Here is a 19,071-nt window from a genome sequence, read left to right on the forward strand (position 1 = left end):
ACCTACATACTGAGTTCTGGGCTAGCCTGAGCTACATCAAAAAACTGTCTTGATATAAACAATAAATCCTCATTAACATGTTTTCAATTTCATAAAAAGTAAAAAAAAAGGAAGGAATAGAAAGGAAGAGGAGGGAAGGAGGGAAAGAGGGGATAGGGATAGCGACTTATCTAAATGACTGCACATCCATTAGCCAGCCACACAGCTTACCTTTGTAGTTATGTAACATTTTTCTTTCAGAAAAAAATTTATTATGTATTGTTCTATATGCTGTACAAATAGGAAAGAGCTATTGAAAGTCTTTGTAATAATGGACAGTTAAAATGTGTTTGAAAGGCCAGTACTCGGGAGGCAGGGCCAGGTGGATCTCTGTGAGTTTGAGGCCAGCCTGGGCTAGAGTGTGAGCTCCAGGACAGGCTCCAAAGCTACACAGAGAAACCCTGTCTTGAAAACAACAACAACAACAACAACAACAACAACAACAACAACATGTTTGGAAGTAATGATAGTCTTTGTACTATACACAAGGAGTGAATACCCAGATTCACCCTTGCAGGAGTCTCCCAATTACTCTAGAGGTTATCTCTGGACCTATACCCTATTCCCCACATTCTTCATCTTACATAATCATTGAAGCACAATGCATTAATTCAGTGCACTCTCAGTTCTGAGGAGAATACAAGTGTGGTGAGTCTACACAACCACAGGAAACTATCTCAAACATCCTAGTGGGATGTGTCCTTGTAGCCATATTCAGTGACTATTCCATACAGGCCCCACCTCTCCCAGCCTCGCCGTATTTCTGTGTCAACCCCATTCATTGTCAGACTAATCCCATATTACCTTTAGAGTAGTGACTCTATCTTCCTGTAACTTTGAAATTCTAAGTTGCAAAGCACAGCATCCATGAGAGTTAATCCTCACTTCTGGCTCATTCCCAGCCTCTTATTCTCAACTAAATTGTATGCCTCATTTTCTGCTGCAACACAAAAAGGTCACTTAAACTGCAATCAAGTTCTTCCAACCAAGTTCTTGTCTAGTTTCCCTATCCAATTTGGCATAATTGGAAAATTTATTAAGCTCATCCTATGCTATCATCCATGATATTAATGAAAACATTAATTAGGGCCAATCTCAGAATCAGCCCCTGAGAAAATTCACTGAACCATTTTTCTAGGCATAATGAATACTGAAACTACCTATGTGGGCTCCTACCAACACTCTGAGAAGCTTCCATTTGGTTAATAAAAACAGCAAAGATGCTGGATAGTATCATAAAACATTGCTGTACATAAAAAAGTATATTTGATTATATAAGACAAAATGTTTATGTTATCAATTGGCTTTAATGGCTATAAATTCATTAGTACAAAAGAAGTTCCTTAAATGGGGCTCTGGTTAATTTTTATTCTCTGAGAATCCTCTTTTCTCTAAGATGGCTTTTCAGTTATCTTTCTTTCATTTTCTTTTTAGCCATTGGTTTGATTTGATTTCTGCTCTGCAAATTGAAAAGTGAATCCACACTTTCCTGAAGGTGGCTATCTCTCCATCTACATGCTATGAAGCCTCTGGTTATGTTACTGAAGTAGAGTACTATTACTGTCTTAGCAATTCTGGTTTTTCATATAAAATCATTTTGCTTTCTCTCTTCAGTTTTTGCTCAATGACCTCAATACTGCTCCATGGGAGTTCTAACTCTTTGGTAACAACAAAAATCAGTCTTTAATAATTTGCAAGCTTAAAGCTCTAGAGACATCAGCAGCACTGAATTAATAAGCTATATAGGATAGGGAATATGAAAAGACTATGAAAATCACTAAGGCTTCAATATTGATGATGTTGACATTTACTAGTATTTTTCAGTATTAAAAAAATTTGAGTCTTAAGTTAATTTACCCAAATTCTAAATTTTTTGTGCTTCTTGTTAAAAGTTCTTTGGCAAAAACAAAAAAATGAGAAAAATATCCAGAACAAAATGTAATTTGTGCGATTAATATCTTATGTTGCTAAGAACTTGGAAGCTACAAAGAAGGAAAGGGCATTTAGTTCTGAAAGATGGAAAAGTTCAGTAAAAAAATGTTTCCTTCTGAAAATGATGCTATGGACATCATAAATTATAAGGAGGTAGTGACAGTGTCGAAGCAACCATGTTACAAGACAAAACAACCATGGTCTAAGTTCAAAGGACCCCGGAGTCGGATAGGCAATATTGAGAGACACATTCATTCTAAGGGAGGCCAACTCCAGCAATCACCCACGGACAACACACTGGCTGATGCTGGCTTTAAATGGATTTCCACTCAGAATTTGTGTTCAGTCTTCATCAGTAATACACCCACGGTTGTACATGCACCAGTGTTGAATAAGAAGAAAACAACACAAACTTCAATGAATTATTTTCTATAACTTTTATAGAAAAGGTTTTTATGTTTATAATGTTTAAAAATTCCTAATTTCCAGAGATTGAATGAGTGGATTTAGAATCAGTAAATCAGAGTGGGGGTCTTCAGCTTTCTCAGATTCTCAAGATGAAAAAAAAAAAAAAAAAAAAAAGCCTCAGGATGTTTCCTGGATGTTTTGCTGCTGTAGAAATCTCGGTATGTGTGCTGATTTTTCCATTAAAATTTTCATTTTTACCTTGCTCTGAGTTGTGTTAGTTTTTGGCATAGAACAACCACAACAGAAGAAACAAGAGAACACCAAGTCAGCTCAGTGGTGCTGGCAAAGGCTGGTGGGCCTCTGTGAGTTAGAGGCCAGCCTGGTCTAAAAACACTAAGACTTCTGTGCTTTTGCTAATTCACTTAAAAGTCACTGTACAGTCAATATGTAACTCAAGGGCTATGTGGGGGAGTGAAAGAAGTGCTGAGGGGATACATACCCCCCTGTTCTCAGAAAATTCATGGTCTATTGGGGGAATGGCATATAAAAATGTGTGAGCACCTAATTAAATGTCTGAGAACAAAACTCTGAGACATGCTATGAATTTTATGACTGGGACGCTGTATTGGTAAATACAGACTAGGATAAGATTTAAGCTGAAATTTGAAGAATTTAAAAAAGAAAGTCATATTAAATTCTGTAGAAGATGAATCAAGGGGTGGAGTCCATGAAAGGAGATGGATGAATGTAGTCTTTAGGTACTGAATGAGTTAAAAACCATGAGCAAGTGAAGTTGTTGGTTCACATAAAATTAGAAGGGTATTAAGGGCCATGCCATTCACAAGGCATCCTAACTGATTATCAGCTAGCTAAGAGGGGTTTTAAATAAGCAGAAGACATGAAGAGTATGTGTGTGTGTGTGTGTGTGTGTGTGTGTGTGTGTGTGTGTGTGTGTGTGTGTGTGTCTATGCGCGCGTGCATGCGATACACATGTGCATGAACACTTATCCTTTTGTGGCTACAATAAACTCTGGGGGTTTTCACAAGCATAATGGCAGCAGAATTTGGACAGTTTTATAGATACATACAATTCACAGGATTTACTAATGATGTGGGAATGATGTCAAGAAGGAACATGATGAGGCTTGTCTCACATGTTTGAGTAAGGGCATACATGTCAAACTCATGTGCGGTGAGGGCACATAGAAACATACACACATAGCACACAATCACAGAATATTTATAAGAAGTAATTAAGTGAAACCTACTGACACTCAATTAAGGGATACCCTGAAGTTTGTGCAACCCCTTTCTACCTAAGCCCTAGAGACTCTCCCTTCTTGGGTCTCTCTATCTGCATCTCTATCACCATTGCTAAGATGAGGTACAGACATTCCCAAGGACAACTTGAGTATATACTTTCCATGTTCAACCAAGAGTGAGCAGAACTACTATGCCTTTAGTAGGTTAAAAAATGTAGGGCCTTGTATGAAGGGTCTCTAGTGCTTTATTCTTTAAAATTCTTCCTGTTTAGAATATACTGTTTAATAAAAGTCCCTATCACTTTTCTGATTCATGTTGGCTTCAAGTGGCCACTAAAGTCTTTAAAACCACAGCATTTTGTGCTTAATCCTCAGTCCTAAATACTCAGTGCTGCATTTGGAAATCTTGTTAGACTATGTAAATCAAGGCTGAATTCTTATTATGGTCAAGAAGTGTTGGGTTCTTGAGTTCTTCAATAACAACAATAATGACAAAGAAGAATAAAGGCTGGAAGGAAGTAGAAAAGATACAAATAATCCAAATTATTTATTGACTACAGTGATAAATTCTCAAAGTATTTTAGATGCATTATCAAATTGAACAAATAAAATGGTAGCTAGGATTCTCACCATAAAGGCAAATGAATGGGCATACAGAATGAGGAAAATCAGGAGACAATGCTGTAGGCATAGGGATAGCAGTGTGAATTCATGGTTTCTAAAAACATGTCTATGTGTATGTTTGCATGGATATGCAATTAATATGTATGCATGCATCTATATTTATGAATATATGTGTGTATAGATACATGTGTCTGTAGATATTTCCAATCTGTACCTGCTGAGAAGATCATAATGTAAGGACAGCTGGTAACACTGAGCACATCTTACCATATAACCCCTATACAGAAGGCTCGGGAACATTGCAGAAGCAGGTAAGGGGCTTAAAAGACCTGGTGAACCAGGAAGTCATCTATGAAGTTGTGTCTTCTAGATAGAACATGGAAGCTGCAGCCATGAAATCACAACAATATGGCTGGCTAGACAAGACTTGAACAATGATAGCAGTTGAAATACCAATGTAGATGCTGAAGCTCTCAATGGGGTCCCACCACTAGGTGAAGAGCTACAGATGATTAACAACTGCTCAGAGAGAATTAGTCTTCCCCAGGGATAAGCCCCTAACTGGTAATCCAATACCAAGTGGTTAACTCTAAAAACATATACATATAAGCAATGCTAAATGAACTCAGTAAATTGCATTTATGTTTATACATATATACATGTGATATCCATGTATGTATGTATCATTCATACACATATATATGTAAACATCACTATATATGCATACATTATGTATATATATCACAATAATAAAGAAAAAGAGGGCATAAATTTTGGAGGTGTGGAAACCATAGGAGGTATTGGAGGGAGAAGGGGGAAATTATACTATTTATATTTTAATTTAAAGAAAAACTTAAAAAGTTATTCCTCACTAAATATAAATTAAACAAATAATTCTGCTGAAGGATATAAACAGATAAAAGTGGTGTCTGAATATCATGTTCTGAAAGAAAATGTTAGGAAAGAACTAAAACAAACAGTAAAACTGGGTAGAGGCCTGTTACAAGATTGTAGAGATCAACTCAATAGTAATCTGTAATAAATTGAGCATAATTTTTTTTCTTGGTTTTTCGAGACAGGGTTTTTCTGTGTAGCTTTGTGACTTTCCTGGAACTAGACCCGGCTGTCCTCGAACTCACAGAGATCTGTCTGGTTCTGCCTCCCGAGTGCTGGGATTAATGGCATGTGCCACCACCGCCTGACTCGAGCATAAAATTATTTAAGATGAGAAATTAGAAATTACTGTAAAACATAGAAACTTGTGAATGCAGATCATCAAAGAGAAAAGGAAAATCGACGAACTAGAAGGCAGAGTCATGAGGCAAGCGCTGTGTGCCGTAGAATGCTAAACGTTGACTACAAATGTTTGGGAATGCTGGGTGCTGAAATTAATTACTTTGTAACTACTTTAGTTGACTGAAACAGGCAAATACCTTTATCAACTGATAAATTATGTGAAAACATTTAATAAAGCACAAGGTACGTGCGAGGCCTTGTGTGATATGCCCCTCCACAGATGATTTATTAATTGCAAGAAAGAAAATACAGTAATTACATGGTGGAGAGACTGAATAACACATCCACCCACCCCAACTCCTGCCTCCACACAGGATCCCACAATGAGGTTGTGGTGTCAGCGTGTACTACTTCCTTCAAGAATGTGGACAAGGAATGGTGAAGACACATTCATCAAAAACAAAACAAATGCCGCATCAACATTAGGTATGAAGAGAAACAATGAAAGCCATATTCTTATCTATAACTTCACAACGGAAACATGTGGATGGAAGCCTCACGGGACATTGACAGCTTCATAGAGTTCCCAGCCCCAGACTGAGTTAGCTGACAGAATTATGATGGGATCGCTGCAAATGTGTGGGAATCGACAGCTTTTACTTTGTTGTGTAAGGGGAGAATTCTACTTTTAGAAAATATATGTTGAAGAATCCAGGGATTAAAAGGTCACTCTGAATATCACTTTCCCTCAGCTATTTAAGGGGAAAAACTGACAGTGAGACAAAAGTCAAAAAGTGAGAACGTCAAAGCAAATGAGGAAAAACTGCTACAGCAGTGGCCACAGACAGGTGCCTGGGACATGATTTTTACGTATGGAATTTTTTGTTCACTTAAAATCATCTTAAAATAAAATTTACGTGAAAAAATTTCATAATAGCTTGATTCCATGCCTGAATCCACTGTCGTCCCGGGGTGAGTACCTGCCATCTTGAATCATCTTTTACACCATCACAGCAGTAATTTTTCTCAAATCAGACTAAAGGCAGTAGTTTCTGGTTGCCTGGAGACCATGAGAAATAACTTCCCCATCCACGTAAAATGTCAGTCTGAATATAAATATTTTAGGTATTTTGTTTTGTTTTTTGTTGTTGTTGTTTTGAGACAGTCTCTATATGGTCCTAGCTGTTCTAGAACTATGTAGGGCACTGGCCTGGAACTCACAGAGACTTCTCCTGCCTCCTCATCTAGAGTGCTGGGATTGAAGGTGTGTGCCACCACACCCACCCTCAAATATTTTCATTGTATCTCTGAAACCAAGTCTTCTAAACTCCAATCTTAAGGCTTGTTTATGTCAGCCATTTCCAACGTCATAAACTGCTCTGTATCTTCAGCTAACAGCTCCATTTTATAGGTAAGTACATAGTCATGTGTACATCTGTGTGTGTATGATCTTATAATGTGATGCTGTAAATGGTTAAGTAGTTATTATAGAGCTATATATTTATTATCATATTATGGAAAACAATGGAACAAAACCAATCTAAGAAAGAAAAGAAAATGACAAACAATCTTGGACATTCTTTCTCAACTCTTATAGCAATTTCAATAAAATATAATCTACTTCTCTTTGAGCCTCAGTCATGTCATCTTTAAAAGGAGAATACATGTGTCCTATTTGTGAAATACACTCAGACAAAACAATGCTCTGCTGTGATTTTTGCATGTATTGCCCCTGACTGCTAAAACTCAAGGCCATGGCTTTAAGTACTGCTTACAGACTGAAGTGACATACACGGACCCTGCATGGGTCTCAGCTAGGTCCTCTGCATACAGCTTATGGCTCTCTAAGTTGGTGTTCTTGTGAGACTCCCAACAATGGGAGTCAGGGGTGTCTCTGACTCTTTTACTTGTGCTTGGGACCCTTTTCCTCCTACTGGATTGTCTCACCCAGTCTTGATATGATGGTTTGTGCCTGGTCTTATTGTAACTTGTTAGGCCATATTCGGTGGATACCCCTGGGAGGTCTGCTTTATTATTATTATTATTATTATTATTATTATTATTATTATTTTAGGAAAACAGAGGAGGAGGAGTCATTTTGGGGGAGAGGAGAGGTGGAGGGCAGGGCTGAGAGGAGTGGAGGGAGGAGAAACTGCTGTAGGGATGTAATAAATGAGAGAAGAGAAGTTAATAAACAAACAAGCCCTGCTTAGTCCCTCCGTCTGGATAACACCCAACTGCTTTAGCAACTAATGCTAATCTTCAAGAATAATTCCTTTCTCTTCCAAGAACTGCCCTTAACTACTCTAGCTGACCTGCAGCACTCTCCCGACCACCTGATCTTAGTTTCAGAGCCTTCTTGTGAATGAGATTTGTGTTACATTTATGCCATTCCATGTGGTTTGTTGTTGTTGTTTGTTTTGTTTCTTAATATTCATTGCCTTATTTTATTTTTCTTTTATTAAAAATTGATTCATTTCTCACACAGTACACTATGATTATGGTTTCCACCCCCTCTATTGCTCCGTTTCTCTGCACCTCCCCTCCCATTGGGATCCACTCCCTTTCTGTCTCTCACTAAAAAAGAACAGGCTTCTGAAGGATAATGATAAAATATAACAAAATAAAAAATAGTAAGTTAAAAAAAACTATCATATTGTAGTTGGACAAGTACACAAACAGGAGGAGAAGAGCCCAAGGCACAAGAGGTTTCTATACAGTGATCCATGTGTCAGGTGCATTAGCGCCCCCTGCAGACATATTAAGGGAAACACAAGCTGGGCTCCTCTACATTACCTTCCTACATGAGGCTCCTTGAGGCTCTTCCTGTGAAGTCCAACACATGGGGAAAAAATCTAACTTGCCACAAAGAACCAATGAGATCTAGGACAATGACAGCTATATGAACTTGTGGTTCACTTCCCTTTATCTACAAAACAGTTCCTTCAAAAATTATAACCCTACACATGTCATATCACATTAAGGAAGTCTCTCTTTGCTCAGCCGGGGAAGCCCTTTGGAACTTAATTTGAAAGGAACACATCTCTCCGGTGCACCAAGACCATTTTATGCTTTGTGCTAACCTAATTATCTCAAGAGCTTTCTTACAAAAGAAAAAGGAGCTGATAGAGTGGGGGTGAGTTAGTTCTCAAGGATGAGGCATGCTGACTTCTCTTCCATTGGTTTCCCTAAGTGTCCAAGGCAGAGCTTTATACAGCTCACCTCCTTGGGTTATGACAGTAAATCTGGAATAGACCTGGACATTCTGAACGTTAGGATTTAATCAACAAGCTAAATGATGTAGGATAACCTAAAGAAAGTGAATAAGTCAAAGTACACCTACATATCAGTATACCTATGAACATGTTTTGAATTGAAAACAGAATTTTCTACTGCTCATCAACAAAATGCATAAGAAATAAAGAGAGTGAAGATGATTATTAAACCACAAAATTAAAATATATTATAACTATTTGAATTATTAATGGACAAGGAAAATGACATGGTATATATGCTCAGGTTGGAGGAATACTTATTAGGCTGTTTATTAAATGCAAAGGTCGGTAGACAAGCTGAATGACAAATGTACTGACTTTAACCTTCCAATATGTACTGGCTTTGGTTTGAAAAGCCACCAGCAGACAATGCATCTGAAGCTTAAACATAGAAACATGGCATATAGAAGCGTATCTATACATGGATGTCAATAGTTTAAATAAGTTAACGCAACTTGGACGACAATGACCCACCCACCAACAGGAGCCACAGACTATCTAACAAAACCCTAGTGCCAGTGTGGGAAAGTAAGTTCAAGTTGTTGGTCAGGTAAGTCCAACAGACTCCCGAAATAATATAGGTTATTTCCATGCCTTGTTTGACTCCTAGAACTTGAGTATGACTCTATTGCTAAATGCACTTCAGATACAGAACTTGGAGGAAACAGCTGGAACTGACTTGGAATTTTCCTCCCTGAAGACTGGCTCTTATACTATGTAAAGGTGCCATAAAAAGTACCAAGGGAGAACACTTATCCTACCCAGCTGTCAACTCTATGGACCACAACAAGGATCAGTTATGGCAGCCTATATCCATGGCTGCAATAGTGGCACTTACATCTTGGGAGGCAGGGGTTTGTAACCATCAGCCCTCTAATTGGACTTAAGGTCCATTCAATAGGAGGGAATTTATGTCTGGAATTGGAAATCTAGCTGCCTACCCAGGACTGGTGAGGTCATGTACCCCAGAGAAGAACGTACATACTGCTGCTTTCCCAAACCAGTATAATCCCCAACTGCCTTCTAAACACCTATTCTTATATGCACAGATAGATGTTGCCTCCAGCCACCATTAAAGAAGGTTCCGTTTGAGCAGTCAGAGACCACTAGAGAAAGCAAAACTGGTCAAATGGCAGTGAATGATGCACCATTGGGGTACCAATCCATCTAACTAACTAGAGCTCAGACTGCAATGATATGCACACACGTATGTGTATAAGTGGAACAATAATAGCTACAAAAGAGGTCATGCTGTTGAGAGGGGTCCTGGCAAGTTTTATACCCACTTGTCCCAAGCTAGCATCATCTTGGAAGACCGGGCTTCAATAGAGAAAATGCCCCTGTCAGATTGACGTGTGGGCAGGCCTGCAGTGCATCTTTTTGATTGATAACTAATGGAGGAGGGCCCAGTTTACTGTGGGTGGGGCCAACCCTGGGCAGGTGGTTCCTGGTGCTACAAGAAAGCAGGCTGAGAAAACCATGTCAGAAACCAGTCAGAGCAGCGAAAAATCAGCACTGTTCTCTGGCTTCTGCTGCAGTCTGCTTTAGGTTCCTGCCTTGAATTCCTGCCCTGTCTTCTTTCACTGATGAACAGTGATACACAAGTGGAAGTGTCATAAACTCTTTCCTCTCGAAGTCACTTTTGTCCACAGTGTTTATCACCCAATAGAAACCATACCTAAGACGGGGGGGGGGGGGGAGTTGGAGGGGGAGAGGGTGGAAATGATATAAATATGCAACTTAGGTATGAAATTATAAAAAAAAATCAAAAGAAGGTAGAACGATAAAAAGAAAGAAAGAAAAGGTAAGAGAGGCAGGGGACTTTACCTGTCATGGCTTGTTGATCATCCACTGTCAGTTTTAAGCTTTTTCCTCGACGAACCACACGCACTGTGTGCCATTCGTTATCATTGAGGTTATAGCCGGCAAAAAGGGTCTCAGGACCTTTGCCTGCAGAATATGCCAAACAGTCATTATGGACAATCAGAATCAGATAAGAACATGAACCTTACAGAAAGTGAGAAGAAAGTGGAAAAGAGAGTGGGGAGTGAGAGAAAGGAAAGAAGTGAGAGGGAGAGAGAGAGAGAGAGAGAGAGAGAGAGAGAGAGAGAGAGAGAGAGAGAGAGAGAGAGAAAGAGAACACCAGTTTTCAAGCCCAATAGAGTCATAGCAAGCAAGGAAAATGACAAGTTAACAAACACTCAGGTATGACAATTGAAGAATTTTTAACCTTTTGCATTGATATAAGACAAGAGAATTAACCTGCTGTCATAAATAGGCACATTCAATATTGCACTGAAAACCTTCCCAAGTTTGCATGTACACCTTTTAGAGGAATTTTCTGATATTTCAAGTGATACTTTTCTTAATAGTGAAGGGGTTAGCAGACATCTAATTTCTGAGAATTCTCTTTGCCATTAGCACCCATTTTCAGATGAATGGGTAAGGAGTCGACAGCACCCTGGGGAGAATCTCTTGGTACTGTCCCTATTATGGCTGCTCTTCAGATCTTAAATTGTGTATCACCATGATGCACCAAGTTTCTGGGTTTTCCAGCTTCCTAGCTTCTGAAATATATGGACAGTTTGGTCTAAAAACCAAGTTAAAAAAACAAAAACAAAAACAAAAAAAACCTCCAAATAACAAACCGATAAGTTGCAAATCTATATGTATGGTGGAGATGCTTCTGAATACATCAAAATAATAGTAACTTGGAAGAAGTAGACTAAAATAGAGAATATAAAGACAATAAAAAGCCAGGATGGGAAAAGGTGATGCTAACTTACATCAACAAATAAAGGCCAAAAGAAAATAGTATAGTCAATTGATAAAGGCACTTCCAAAGGATGTATGTGAAGAATTTAAATGGATTTGGGATAGACATTATTTGGGAAACATGTTTAATGACAATTACTAATATGACCATATGGGACTATATCTCTCTTTAACTTGAAAACAAAAAGCTAATGTTGACCTAATTGTAATTTTAATAAAAGTATTAAATATGATGATTTAGATCAAAGGATTTAATATTATTCATTTAGAAGGATATAATGTTAAGTACACATTCTTTCAACTGATGGATTCTCCTCCTTTGTTAAAGTATCACAACTTGCAGATGCATTAATACAGCGAAGGGCCTAGCATCATTTGCTTTCCTGGCTTTTTCTACTGGCAGAGGGTCTGGAATGTCTTTCATGGCTTCCTTCACCCAAATCTACAGTTAAGTCAGTTAACAGCAGGTTATCATATGAGAAAAAATAAATGAGTGAAAATATTTTCAAAGAGGGGAAGAAAGAAGAAAAAAGAACTATCAGGGAACCAAAGGGAGAAATCCCCAGTAGCCCATTTTCACCAGCTCACTAGCTGGGACAGCCACAGACTAGCCATCCAGCCTCCCACTTCTTCTTTATGGTGCTAGTGCATGTTCATGTAAGTTTGGTCTTACTCAGTTACTCCTTGGAGTTTAAGATGAGCCAAAAATATAAGCTAAATTTTTCAAGGGATTGCCTCAATTCTTTAAACAGTGCCAACCATCATTAGGATTTAGAAAGCACCTCAATTTTCTATAACAGAGTTAGATTACACATCCTGATCCATGAATAAAAACTACTCTGGAGAGAAAAGTTATCAGCAATTGATCACTAAACAACTAGAGGAAGCTGTGAGTTCAGTGTCTGCAAACACGCAGTGAAACCAAATGTTGAAAGCAAAACCCGGGATCAAAGGCGCTCTTTATAGCTTCAATAGTGAAGAAAGGAGTGTTTAATAATGTCACAGCAGCTTTGTGTCCTACTGGCAACCTGGGTCATCCTTAGTTTTGATCTTTGAGAAGAGACTTTATCATTTTAAAGCTATTTTTATAGGGGGGATTTTTTTCTTGGAAACATAGGCTTCTGAAGCCGCTCTCCTCCCGTTCTTTTAATTTTAAATGTGTTTTGTCAAGAAAGAGAAGCACAAGGATGAGCTCATCCTCATCCCCCACTCTGGGCTTGATCTTGCAGTAAAATCATAATGCTTAATCTATGAAACCACCATTTCCATAACAACAGACACAAAATCCAATTAAAAATAAACCTTTGGTTCACAGAACTCTCTGTGGGCCAACTTCAAACTTCTTTCTTGCATTATTAAAAATGTGAACAGATTGATTTTAGAAGACAAGGCTCTTAAAAATGCACTTGATAGCCTCATTTCCCAATGAGGGTGCTCACTTAACATGAAATGTAATGGAAAGTGCACTGTGCTGGGAGTCAAGAATTCTGTTTGCAGGCCCTTGATTTGCTGCTACAAAGATGAGACCAGTGAGTGCATGCTGTGTACCAGATGCTTTATTTCATCTCTACATTATTATCAACTTGTCGATGTGGAATTGAATTCTTACAAAGGTAAAACCACTGGTTCCAGGGTCGCATGGCTTAAAAAGTGGTGGAGGAGTGTTTTCTTCCATCTGGTCTACTCAAAGCCAGCTTATATCCACTTACATTATGGAGCTTGCTGGCAATGAGACCCTCTCCTAGCAACCTGACTTCCTGTTTGCCCCCTGTTGCTAACTGAAGGATGTGGGGATAAGATTTTCTTTGAGATTGCTTTGAATTTCGCATACAGAATGATTATACTGTTAGGACAACCTCTACATCCTGTGTGTAGACCCATCTGAATAAGAATCTTTGAATGGCACTCTGGCCTCTCAGGGAAATGTAAATTGATGCTACTAATGACACAATGTAGAGAGTCCATCAATGAGGGACAAATCTCTCATGTAAGCAGCAATTTGCTAAAATTTAGCTTCCGGTCTTCTCAATCCCTATGCACAATGGGAGAGCTCACTAGTTGATCTCTCCCATTCATTTAGAACTTTGCATTTTCTGGAAATTTTAAAATGCATGAAATTGTTAAGGAAGGCATAGTTGACATTATGGGTGGTGAGCTGTTCAACTCTTGGCAAATTTTTAATGGTAAAATTTTGGCCACTCAAGCTGTCAATTGCATTAAAGTCCACTGAAAGTTGTCCTTGAGGATATCAAAGCATGCCTCAATTATGCTAACATCTTTCCTTCAGGAATATTGCTATTTGGGGGTCAAATATTTGTGAACCCCCAAGTTCATATGTTGAATTTCTAACACCCAATGTCATGGTATATTAGAATATGAGATCTTTGAGAAATAATTGGGTTTAGAGGAAGTCATGAAATTTGAGATCTTCCATCTCCATTAAAGATCCTTTGTACAGAAAATGTTGTCTGGGCATTCTGAGAGAGATACAAAGTCCCAATGTGGAAAGAATTTCCTTACAAAAAAAGGAAGAGAATGAAAGCTTGTTTGGCCATGTGAAGATGCTGGGAGAAAGCAGCTTTATGTATGCCATGAAGAGGCCCTGGCCAAAGACCAAAACTATAGCTTGATCCTGGACTTCCAAAAAGATGAGAAAAAAAGTTATGCATGCTATAGTGTTACAATAGCTTAAATGGGACAGACAAAACTTTTAAAGAAAGTATAACACATTATTTCTTTTCTGTAGAGAACAGATTTATATGTAATTTTGTCATTTTTACTGTGACCTAGTATTCATGCCAGAGACATCATTATATATATTCCATATATATATGGAATAAGATCTAGTAGAATAAAATGAATTCTAAGTTCCAAAGGCAATAGGAAATGGAAGTAAGAAAGATTTGAGATCTTCCATCTCTATTAAAAGGCTCTTTCTACAGAAAATGTTGCCCAATATCCTCAGCTAGGAATTTGCAAGATAGCATTAGAATTTTCCTTTGCAGGCTATTATTTCAAAGCCTTTTAGAAGCAGAACTATGAGGAAGGGAGATATACACTCACAGGAACTATCTACAAACAGAGAGATTGAAGACTAAAGAGAATAGATGTCATTTCCATGGTCAGAGCTATTTAATGGAAGAATCAAGAGCTCCACTTTTCCAGGCTAGTGATATTCAAAAAGTTTTGCCTATTATAAAGTGATCTTCTTTAAGAAAACCACATCATCAGTTGCTGTTTGTGCCAATTTAAAGATGAAAACTAAGCAAAAATATGTACAGTTTTGTTGGCATGTTGGGTTTTTTGTTTGTTTGTTTGTTGTTTTGCTTTTTTTGTTTTGTTTTTTCAAGACAGGGTTTCTCTATGTTGTTTTAGTGCCTGTCCTGGATCTTGCTCTGTAGCCCAGGCTTTCCTCAAACTCACAGAGATCCACCTTCCTCTGCCTCCCAAGTGCTGGGATTAAAAGCGTGTGCTACCACCACCCGGCATGTTTGGTTCTTTTTATCAGAACTTACTCCAAGCTATGGACCAATTCAGTTAGCCATACACTAGTTCAAGTGGATTGTTCTTGAGTAAAATGCCATGAATTCAGATGCTTCTAAGGTTTACCATAAGGACGCTTAAAGTTAACCTTAACTTGAGGTAAGGGAGACAAATGAAGGAATGAAGGGTGTGTGTGTGTGTGTGTGTGTGTGTGTGTGTGTGTGTGTGTGTGTGTGTGTGAGAGAGAGAGAGAGAGAGAGAGAATGAAAATTTTTACTATCAAATCAGTGTGATCTTAGATTTTTAGAATCTCAAATCTCAGAAGAAAGGAGTTGGCATATTATGATTTACCTTTTTCAAAGGTGAAAAGGGGCAGAGAACTAGGTTGTCCCAGTCTGCTTTGTACTAACTCTGCTACTTTGATATTTCTTCTCTGTTCCTATTGTCCGTGATCCATAAAAGCTTATAAGAGAAACTTCCCTGGGGCCATTTTTAACATTCCTTCATTCCTGGAAGGAGCAGGCAGCTCTACATTACTCCCCTTCCTGGAAGCTATGTGAACGCCTTCAGTATCGTAATGACATTCTCTAGTGTGTGAGAGGCTCCTTACTGTTATTAACTCAAATATATTCATTTTGTCCTGAGTAGAAGAAGGGAGGCCAGACAGAACCCCCAAAAGAGATTTTTTTTTGTGCTAAAATTATTAAACTCCAATGACTCTAGAACAATATCGATGTGACAACTTGTGTTTATTAATTTTTATATCCAAATGCTAACTTTGAAACTGCATTTTAATCAACTCAATGCCCTCACAAAATCTCACTGTAAATAATCATTGTTTGTTCAGGATCAAGAAGTACTACATTTCATATCCCAGGGTTGTGCATAGGTTCTTTGGTGCATCAAATCACAGAAAAGGAGACTATATGGTGAAATCACAGGGATATTTAAGGGACATTTGTTGTTGTTATTTATTTGTTTGTTTTTTAAAGTTACAGTAGAGGTAGGTAACTCTCTCCACTATTCAAAGAATTGGGTCCAGGAAGGACCACTGACTGCTGAAGACTGACCTGGTTGTTCTCTTACAGGGATGGCTGGGATATGTGAAACTCAAGGAGCTGAGCTGTGGCAATGGCTTTTATCATTGTTTTTAAACTCGTAATTATTTGTCCTGTATGTAATTTTGCAAAGTGAACATAGAAAATGCACAAAAGAAGAGTTGCCTGCCTTCCATCTTGTACCTTGAAGCCTCAGCAAAAAATCCAGAATCCCACTGAGCCCTGTTTATGAGCTGCCCTAACAGAGAGCTCTTTTCTCTCAGCTCTTTTCTCTTAGCTTATTTCTTGTCAGATACTCCATCAAAGGCTCATTCAAGTCATTTGCAAATAATCCTTTAAGATCACACTTGGTTTATAGAAACTATTTTGTTGTTAATAACTTCAAACTGTGTTTGAAGAAGGCTGTTTATTCTGTAGATAAGTTACATTAGTGCTGCAACCTACCACTATTGCCTATATTATTAGCCCTGTGTCATGTACTGAAATTACCATCTAATCAAAAAGTCCAAATGCTGAAAATCTGTTAGATCCTCCCCTGTCTCATGTAATGAGCAACTTACTGCCTTATTTTATAGTCTATATACTAAGAAGCCAAGGCTGAATATGTGCTGTTTCAGTAATGTGATTTTTAAAAATTTTTCTTAAAAAAAACTTACTTGCTTTTCTCCCTGATCACTTATTTGTAAGTTATTGTTATTATTATTATTATTATTATTATTATTATTATTATTATTATTATTTGTGTGTGAATCACTCTAAATCATATTTTAAAGTTGTGGATATAAATTAATGATTGAATAACAAAATGGCTTAGTGACAAAAACAGATTTCAAGCAGTGTACAGTTAATTAATACAGTCTTACATTTTAAAGACAGCTGAATGAGGGGGAGCTGATTTTCCTCAGTACCAAATGCAGTGGGAGAAGAGTCTTCAGATCCCTGGTATCTGTGAGATTTACTTAACAAAAGTCACTGTGGTAGTCTGAATGTAATTGGTCCTCATAAGCTCATAGGGAGTGGCGCTAATAGGAGCTATGGCCTTGCTGAAGTAGGTGTGGCCTTGTTGAGAAAGTGTGTCACTGTAGGGGCAGGATTTGAGGTCTCCCATGTGCAAGCTATACCTATAGGAGGACGACTTCCTGTTGCCTGCGGGTCAAAATAGAGAACTTTCAGCTCCTTCTCCAGCACCATGCCTGCCTGCATGCCACCATGTCACACCATGATAATGATGAACTAAACCTCTGAAAATGTAAGCCACCCCATTCAATGTTTTCCTTTATAAGAGTTCCTGTGGTCATGGTGTCTCTTCCCAGCACTAGAAACTCTAACTAGGACAGCCACCTAACTGGCCAAAATCAGGGAATAATTTTTGTCTCATATCATTACCTGTTCCTTCTTATTCAGAAATACATAGCTACTCTAGTCTACATGCATTCACAGTATGCATAGATGTTCCTACTCTGGGCAGAAGTATCAGTGAAAACCATAGGCAGCCTCGAAGCTGTATACATTTTACAAGCAATGTTGAAGGAGATGTGTTTTTAAATATACCTTCTCAACATTTGGTTCAAATGTACAGACTCGCACCTTTCAAGGTGCATCAGCATACATAGTAGAATAAGTTTGAATTTGGAACTTGAAATTACACACTCACTACTTTTACTCGTTTGGTTCTAAAATAGCCAACTTAATTATGAAAATAAATTTAAAATACATTAGCATATGGGACTCAAATTGGTCAACAAGCATGCGCTTTGTCTTATAGGGTAAGACAGGATGTACATGGTGGAAATTTCAGGTATTTTAACATTGAAAAGCATGTGGGCAAATATTTTGTGAACTGCTCGAAATGGTTTGTGACCATGAGAGTGGGGGTACTGAGAAGCAACAGAAGACAAAGAAAATAAAGGCCAGGAACCTTCAAAGAAGCCAGCAGAACCCTCCAGATGAAATTTACAACTGCCTCTGGAACTGAAAGGTACATAGAGATGTATCAAGCAAATCCAAACATTTATATTTTGACTTTTAAGAAAAGCACACTTGTGTGCCACAAGGCAGAATTTTGCTATACCTTTTCACACCCTTTGGGTAGTTATATCTGCCTCTAGGGATATATTTCAAAGATGCTGAGTACCCAAATGGGCTAGCTCTACCATGCACTCAGTCTCTTAGGCACAAAATGCAATTTCTCTTTTGTAGCATCATCTAGACACCTCAGTAGTTAATCTGCTTCTACAATGAGAATACTTAGTAAGCACGAGCATTCTGATGCTCTTTCTGTAAATCCTCCATCAGAAATCTGCACGGAGGATAGGCAGGTAGAACTCAACAAAGTTTGTACTCTAGAAGTGATTCATCTACAGCCTCCACTTTATTAAGAGTGGGTTATGTTTTACCACAGCCATCTGGGCTAAACATTGCATCGATGTATAAGTGGATATTAACATTTCCATAGTCCAGAAATAAACTCTGAAAAGCAATGTATCACCTTAAACTCACAGATTGGTTCTACATTCATACATGACTGTTATACATTTTAAAACCATTAAATTGCCTGTAACACCCTATAATTGAATTAGAGAGAAGATACAGCGCCATGATATCACAGAAGTATGAAAATGCAAAAATGGTTCCTATTGTGTCTCTTGTTATGTAATTAGTCTTATTTATTCTGGGTTGCATAACACATTTTCCTATTCGTTTGCATTTAGAAAATGTATTTTGTATCTAACAATGATGTCAGTTCTGGCCAACCCTGACTGGGGGGTTTTGTTCTGTATAGGAAAGATCTTGTTTACTACTCAGTCAGGGATGGAATATTTGTTGCTAGCCAAAGAATAACTAAAGCTATAGATCACTATTGTAATTATTCAATTTTGCTCTTCTAAAAACAGTCTATAGACTACATGCTCACAAATGTTTATATTGTGTTTGAATAAAACTTTATTAAAAGAAATGGCTAGCTTTTGTGGTCTCTGT

General features: G+C 38.0%; 1 protein-coding gene across 32 annotated transcripts in view; it reads right to left on the bottom strand.

Moving 5' to 3' along the window:
* Nrxn1 (neurexin 1) overlaps nt 1-19,071 on the bottom strand; it is a 1,071,743-nt gene that overhangs the window by 564,713 nt on the left and 487,959 nt on the right. For all 32 annotated transcript variants that reach the window (XM_076559341.1, XM_076559345.1, XM_076559352.1 and 29 more), the window contains one exon: nt 10,604-10,726. In XM_076559341.1, the coding sequence (XP_076415456.1) occupies nt 10,604-10,726 (123 nt within the window). The remainder of the gene's footprint in view (nt 1-10,603; nt 10,727-19,071) is intronic.

The sequence above is a fragment of the Peromyscus maniculatus genome, chromosome 22, assembly GCF_049852395.1.
Source record: "Peromyscus maniculatus bairdii isolate BWxNUB_F1_BW_parent chromosome 22, HU_Pman_BW_mat_3.1, whole genome shotgun sequence".
Classification (NCBI taxonomy): domain Eukaryota; kingdom Metazoa; phylum Chordata; class Mammalia; order Rodentia; family Cricetidae; genus Peromyscus; species Peromyscus maniculatus.